We start from the raw sequence: 7894 nt of genomic DNA on the forward strand, positions 1-7894 counted from the left end.
AATATTGCTGTAACTTTACTCCATTTGTTAACTAGAGATAAGATGCTTTCATATCTTTTTGAATATGTACTTGAACAATCTGATCCCATAGTTAATCTTGCTTTGAGCCAGAGGTTGAAGTTAGATGACCTCCTGAGGTCCCTTTCAACCTGAATTATTCTATGATTCTGTGCATTCTAGAAAATAATGTATTCCAAGTGATCGTGCTTAAGAACTACTTTCAGTTGTGTTGATAGGCATATATGCTGTTCCCTTAAGTTATCTTTTTAAAGTTTGGGACATGTTGAATTATTCATTGGTACTAAGAAAAGCTGTAGTTGGTAATGCATGTTAAATCAGCAAAAGTCAAAGTCTTTTCTGCAACGTTGTTCAACAAGCTTCTTTGTTTCTTTTTACCAACTGAGAGGATGAATAGCTGAGGGTGTTGGCACAAATTTGGCAGTAGACTGAGGAGCAACACAGTTGTACCTGCACAGACTCACGTTCTTTAAGCAAGGCTGTGTCTTATGTACAAAGCACTGAATTGAGTTTGCCTAACAAATATTGATGAGGTAGCTACCTAGACCAGAAAAATGGAAAATAATGATTTAAAAAAATGAAACAAAAAATTCAATTTATATCCATTATACTGACAGAGGAAGTTGCGAGAAAGCAAAAAGAAAAATAAACCTTTTCACATTTTATCAATATTAGGTTTTGTGCTTAATAATTAGGCATCAGGTATAATCTAAACTATGCACAGTCACTAAGATAAGCTACTGCTCCTTACTTTTACTGAAGTGGAGCTCTGTATAGTTCCCTATATGCATAAAGTATGAAATCTATTTAAAAGTAAAGAAGACTCGGCTCTTGTGAGACCCCACCTGGAGTACTGTGTTCAGCTCTGGGGCCCCCAGCACAAGAAAGACATGGACCTGCTCGAGCAGGTCCAGAGGAGGGCCACAAAGATGATCAGGGGGCTGGAGCACCTCCCCTATGAGGACAGGCTGAGAGAGTTGGCGTGGTTTAGCCTAGAGAAGAGAAGGCTCCGGGGAGACCTTATAGCAGCCTTCCAGTACTTAAAGGGGGCCTACAGGAAAGATGGGGGGGACTCTTTATCAGGGAGTCTAGTGATAGGATGAGGGGTAACGGTTTTAAACTGAAAGAGGGTAGGTTTAGATTAGATATAGGGAAGAAATTCTTTACTGTGAGGGTGGTGAGACCCTGGAACAGGTTGCCCAGAGAAGCTGTGGATGCCCCATCCCTGGAAGTGTTCAAGGCCAGCTTGGATGGGGCTTTGAGCAACCTGGTCTAGTGGAAGGTGTCCCTGCCCATGGCAGGGGGGTTGGAGCTAGATGATCTTTAAGGTCCCTTCCAACCCAAACCATTCTATGATTCTATGATAACCAAAACAACACATGACAATTTATTGCAGAAATCAAAAAGCATGTCAGATTTACATAATAATATATTAAGAATTGCAGAAACGATAAAAACAATTTAGTGTCTTTGGGACATTGGAAAAGTTTAGGTTTGCCCCAAGGAAGAAGTGTGTTTAGGTTTCTAGAGAAAGAATAACTGACAAGGAAGAGACGAAATCACTGGGGGGGGGAGGTAAATAAATCTAGATTCTTGTTAAAGGATAGAGAAAGGTTATAATTTTATTGTTATAGGTGAAGGGGACCATTTCCTTCTCCTAATTCCCAGAATTTTTACCTTGTTCTCCCCCTTCTTCCTCCTTCCCAAGAACTGTGTGGATGGGAACATCTCGATCTCATGGTGGTGGCTTCTTCACCCACTTGTGGAATAGGTCTTGAGAATGGGTCAGATCGATTTCTTCCTGCTGTCCCAACCCCCTAAGTTTCTGGCAGGATCTCCTCTCCATGCTAATGCTTGGTTCATTTGTGATAATTTATCTTCTGACTGCAAACTGCTTGATATTACTCAACTGGCTTTGCAGAGCCAGAGTAGCATAAATCATAACTTCTTCCTTGTTCTGTCTGATAGTATAGCCTCCAGCTGCCAGACAGAGAAGGAAGTGTTTTCCAGGGAACCCTATGTATTCCACAACCTGAGCAACTTAATTCATGGCTATAGAATTTTGATATAAATCTCAATCTCATGTATTCAAGACTTACTTAAAATGTAATACATGGCCCTGCTGGAACAAGAGAGTTAGCTCTCCCTTCAGGTATTCTCAGGATACTTCTAAACAGAACCCACCAACTCTGTCCTACTGTTAGGAAATCTAAGTCACTGAAAGACTGACATCACTTAATTTCTGGATTCAATTTTTCCCATCCTCCCACAATACTACATGTTGATTTACAAGAGCTTTTTTATTCTCCACTTAAAAAGTTAAATAATGCTTGGGGAAAAAAAAGGCAGAGGGAGGACACAGAACACAGCGCAAACCAATTGGGAATTTTGAAACTAAGAGGCGGCACAAAACCTGACAAAGTACTACCACAATGTACAGACACTATGTATTAAAACATACTCACGGCTCGGATTCCATTTGCTCCTCTTGCTTACACTTTCTTTCTGTCGGTTCTCTCTCATGTTGGCCTTGTAACATGTTTCTTCTATGAGCTCCTTGAAAGTTTCTCCCTCCTTTTTTCTTCTGTTTTTATTTAGGGTTTTAGGGTGAGAAGAGAGAAGGAGTCTTTAGATTACTGAACGTCAAAAACATTAATAGTTAAACCTACCTGCTCTAGATGTCTACACATTATTGCTCTAGTCCATGAAACACCCTGATGAGAGTTAGCATTCCTCTGTAACTAAATCCAAATCTTTTATATGCAGATAAGAAGCTGAGTTTTATTAGTGCTTTCTCTCAGATATGAAGAAGAATATCCCAAACACGAAAAAACCCAAAGCCATTCCCAAATGATCAGCTAGAGACAGCTTCCTATCTTTCAAAAATATATTTCACAGACCCCACAGATTCTCAACACTCAGGACAAAAAAATATATGCATTCAAGTAAGCATATTAAAAAAAAAAAAAAACACCAAAACCCAAAACAACAAACTTTTGCTACAATAAATCACTTACATTTAAATCCATCTTTTAAAAAAACAAAGTATTAGAAATTTTTTTTCTTCGTAAATATCTAAAAGTTATTGAAAAGATTATTTGACAGAAAGGAATTTGCAACTTCTCATTTCCAAGACATGCATCTATATTAGCCAGACACAAGGCTCCAACACTTAATAGACAAAATTGAACACCTAGTATTAGCTTTAAGAAATATTTTCAGTGAACTACTGTTCTTTACAATAAGTAAGTCAATAAAGAGCAATATACCTTATCACCTTCATGTTCTCCTTCATCCTCTTCAGAATCAGATGCTGATGCAGAACCCACTTGGGAAGTATTTCTCCTTTTTGGTTCGGTCTCCCTCTTTGCTTCTCTTCTATCAAATTCCTTCCTCAATTTGTCGTCTTCCTTCTGACTCTCCTCATCTTTTTTCCCTTGTTTTTTGGGCTTTTCTTCCAGTCCTTTTTTCTTTGTCTTCTCCTCTTCATGAACACTAAAACACAGTAAATTATTTAAGCTTCATATTCATTATCTATACCCAGTTTAAAAGAGAACCTAACTCTCAATTCAGGAAGATGTACTTTTTAGTTTTTACTATCAAATACTCTACCTGCACAAAGTTGGCTCACTTTTAGATCTTTCATTTCATAGAATCATAGGATAATTCAGGTTGGAAGGGGCCTCTGGAAGTCTCTTGTCCAACCCCCTGCTGGGGGTGGTTCAGACCATGTTACTCAGGGCTTTCTCCAGTCTGGTCTTGAAAACCTCCAAGGATGGAGACTGGACAACCTCTCTGGGCAACCTGCCCCACTGCTTGACTGTCCTCAGGGTGAAAAAGTGTTTCCCTATATCCAGTCTGATCCTCTCTTGTTTCAATTTATGCCCGTTGCCTCTCATCCTCCCACCATGCACTGTCGTGACGAGCCTGGCTCCTCCTTCTTGATGAACTCCTTGTAGGTATTGGAAGGCTGTTATTAGATCTCCCCCAAAGCCTTCTCTTCTCCAGGCTGAACAAGCCCAGTTCCCTCAGCCCCTCCTCATAGGACACGTGTTCCAGCCCTCTGACTAGCTTGGTGGCCCTCTGCTGAACTCGCTCCAGTTAGTCGGCATCTTTCTTGTATTGGGGGACCCAGGATTCTAGATGTGGTCTAACAAGTGCTGAATAGAGGGGGATAATCACTTCTCTCAATCTACTGCTGTGGTGGGTTGACCTTGGCTGGCTGCCAGATGCCCACCAAGCCGCTCTGTCACTCCCCCTCCTCAGCAGGACAGGGGGAGAAAATAAGATGAAAAACTCATGGGTCGAGATAAAGGTGTTTTAATGAAAGAAAGCAAAGGCCGTGCCCAGAAACAAAGCAAAAGGGGGAAGAAAAAAAAAAAAAAAAGATTTATTCTCTACTTCCCATCAGCAGGCCATGTCCAGCCACTTCCTGGGAAGTAGGGCCTCGGTACGCGTAGCGGTTGCTTCGGAAGACAAACGCCTTAATAACGAATGCCCCTCCTCCCCTCCTTTCTCTTAGCTTTTATTGCTGAGCACGATGTCATATGGTATGGAATATCCCTTTGGTCAGTTTGGGTCAGCTGTCCCGGCTATGTCCCCTCTTGCCCACCCTCCAGCCTTTGGGGAGGTGGGGGGGTGGAGAGACAGCCTTGATGCTGTGCGAGCACTGCTCAGCAATAGCCAAAACATTGGTGTGCTATCAATCAACACCGTTCTAGCTACAAATACAAAGCACAGCACTATGAGGGCTGTTATGGGGAAAGTTAACTCCATCCCAGCCAGACCCAATACAACTGCCTACGCTCCTGTTCATACAGCCCAGGATACTGTTGGCCTCCTTTGCTGCCAGGGCACGCTGTTGGCTCATGGTCAGCTTTCTGTCTACCAGGATCCCCAGGTCCTTTTCAGCAGAGCTGCTCCGCAGTCAGTCCCCAGCCTGTACCATTGCCAGGGGTTCTCCCTTCCCAGGGGCAGGACTTTGCATCTGTGCCGGTTGAATTTCATGAGGTTCCTGTCAGCCTGTTCCTCCAACCTGTCTAGTTCCCTCTGGATGGCAGCTCTGCCCTCAAGTGTATTGCCTGCCTCTCCCCCCCCCCCAACCCCGATTTGCTGTCATCTGCAAACTTGAAGAGAGTGCACTCTGTCGCCTCCTCCAGGTCATTGATAAAGATGATAAGCAGGACAGGTCCCAGGATAGACCTCTGCAGTATTCCACTTGTTACCAGCCTCCAGGTAGAAAACCACCTATTAACCCCTATTCTCCGAGCCCAATCATCCAACCACTTTTTTACCCATCTGGTTGTCCACCCATCCTGACTGCAACATTCAACTTATACTGAGTACTACAAGGAAAATGCTGGGCAGGAACTCAGTAAGTCATGACAGCTCATCAAATGCAACCACTTGGTTTACAATAAAGACAGGCATTTTATATAAAAAGCCAACTCACATGTTGGTCTCTGAAGGACAAGGTAGTTTCACCAATTTGGGTCTCCCTCTTGGTTTTGGAACCTTTACTTCAGTAGCTAATTATACAAAAAGAACAGGTTAGTCTACAGCCACCACCCGTTCCTTATCTAAAAGGATTGTTTCTCATGTCAACACATGGAAGCAACACTTGAGTCAAACTTAGTAGGGTAAATACTCTATTTAAAAAAATTCAAATGTTGGAACTGTGTATCAAAGTTTAATCAAGATCCCTTTGAAAAATTAAAATCTCAACCAACGCTTTGGTACTTTAAGATAGCAGTCTAAGAGGTTTAAACCATCTATTCCTGTGCCTTTTCCACCCAGTGCACTCAGAATGGCCCTGCCTCATGTTGCGCAGCTAATAAAAAAAATAAGCCTGAAACAAGAGAATAATAAGTGGAATAATAAGACAATAATAAGTGGGGGGAAAAAACTTAAGTAATTTAGTGTGCAAATCTAAACTGAGCCTATTTATTAGTAGTAGTCTTAAGAGCTTCATGGAGCTTCCATCCCTTTCCCTGAGAGTAAATCAGCGTCAAGAAATTCTACCACCACACTGAGGTATACAGCACAGTTCTACATTTTCTCAATTTCACCATGTTTCAGTGTTAAAGTGAGCTAAATAGTTTATCCACCTTCTCGACGTTTATACCCTTCGAATTCTGTAAAATGAAAATACTTAGTATGCTGCCATTATGGACTGAAATTTATGGAACATGCTTATCTGCTATCCCCAGTGAACATTCTGTTAGGAAAAAACCTAACAGCCCAGTGTTTGAAGTGCTGCTGGTGTTAGTGTGGAGCACTGCTAAACAAGAGATGCACGCATTGTATTAATGCAAGAGAATGCTGCACAGTACATCATCTAGTAACACATTTCCCATAGGGTGCCAAAGCATCTCTTGTAAAGGTCCTTTCCTGCTCTTACAGACAATAGTTTGTATAAACACAATTCATTTGAAAGATCAATATAATCCCCCACACATTAAAATATTAAAAATGTTAATTTAATAAATATAATGAAAGTGGGTGAAGTACTAAGGTAATACTTCATTTCCTCACATCTAGTCTTAAATAGTTTGCCTTGGGAGCTAACTATGGTTGCACTTTTAGAAAGTTATTTATTTTCATAATGCCACCAGATACAGGTGAGTATAAAGTATTAAATTATCTGTTTCCCAGACTAAATGCTCATATAGCATATTTAAGTGCTCCAATAACTTCCCCCATGTTAGCAGTAAACAAATTTAAAACGTTTCTTCAAGAATACTTGCAAACTTGCCATAAGAATTACAATTAAATCATTGCTACTTTCACAAACAAGTACTGCAGAACTATTAGCAAAATCTTTCTTTGAAATTACATGCTGCTTCTAATAGCTATATTTTCTTCTCAGTTGTCTATCGGTCTACAGAGATTTCCTTTAAACGACTTTTCAGCAAAATCTCTCCAGCTCTTCGCTTGTTTTTACTGTCCTCTGAGCTCTACCTATAGACAGTCTCCTTCCTCCCATTTTTTTAAAACTTGTTTTATAGATATTCTAACACAACTTAAGTACCAATTTTATACATCTTTGATTAATATAAACCTTTGTGAAGCCACAGTGAAACAGAGGTCTTATTGCATAGTCTGCAAGTTAGCAGAATCCTGTGGAGGCTTTCCTAAAGGTGATACTTGCAAGGGGATACAATGATCCTTATTTCAGAGGACCCAGCATAACCATAAACATTTTAAGGCCCTTTATGTGCTAAATTGCTAAATACCTCAGGTTGCCATGTAGGATAGTTTAGATGTATACATATATATTTTTATATATATATATATATATCAAATAAAAATTGGAAGTTTGCATATTAGGAAATATTCTGTAATACTCTGGAGATCTGGGGGCAATAAATCCTCCGACCACCTCTATTAAGTTATTTTGTATGGAGAAAAATAAATAAAATACCTTTTTGTTTAAAGTTACCTGCTGGTCTTCCTCTTTTAGGGCTTACTTTTGGAGTCACAGTCACTGCAGCTGCTACCACTGCAGCTTCCGCAGCTTCAGCTTGTTTTTCGGCCTAATTTAAAGAAAGCAATTCACAAATTAAAACCATAGACCCTCTCCCCGTAAAGCAGCTATTTCTTACTTGCTTCCTAAAATATTGCATAAAATATATTTCTAAACTGCTAAAAAATAAACAAACTAGTTTAGTAGAGTAAGGATGCATAAAAAGCCCAATAGTTTCTGGATAAAAATTCATAAATATTTGGGACAAAGCACTCTGTTTATAAGGGGGAAAGTAAACCTTAAATGATTGTTGCAATGGTCACTGCAAACAACCTGGAGCAATATGCTGCAATCATTCAGGTTTTATAACTCTGCGGAAGAAACCCCACTGCTAAAATCCAGAAGAAGGAT

General features: G+C 40.3%; 1 protein-coding gene across 1 annotated transcript in view; it reads right to left on the reverse strand.

Annotated features, from left to right (window-relative positions):
- The window catches only part of LOC127028082 (lens epithelium-derived growth factor-like), a gene marked incomplete at its 5' end in the record, with an annotated part of 30303 nt that extends 22750 nt beyond the window's left edge, over window positions 1-7553 (reverse strand). Inside the window, 4 exons of the mRNA XM_050913903.1 lie at window positions 2484-2602; window positions 3288-3513; window positions 5471-5546; window positions 7460-7553. Of these exons, the coding sequence (XP_050769860.1) occupies window positions 2484-2602; window positions 3288-3513; window positions 5471-5546; window positions 7460-7553 (515 nt within the window). The remainder of the gene's footprint in view (window positions 1-2483; window positions 2603-3287; window positions 3514-5470; window positions 5547-7459) is intronic.
- Window positions 7554-7894: the final 341 nt, after the last annotated feature.

This window comes from Gymnogyps californianus, unplaced genomic scaffold, assembly GCF_018139145.2.
Source record: "Gymnogyps californianus isolate 813 unplaced genomic scaffold, ASM1813914v2 HiC_scaffold_175, whole genome shotgun sequence".
NCBI lineage: Eukaryota > Metazoa > Chordata > Aves > Accipitriformes > Cathartidae > Gymnogyps > Gymnogyps californianus.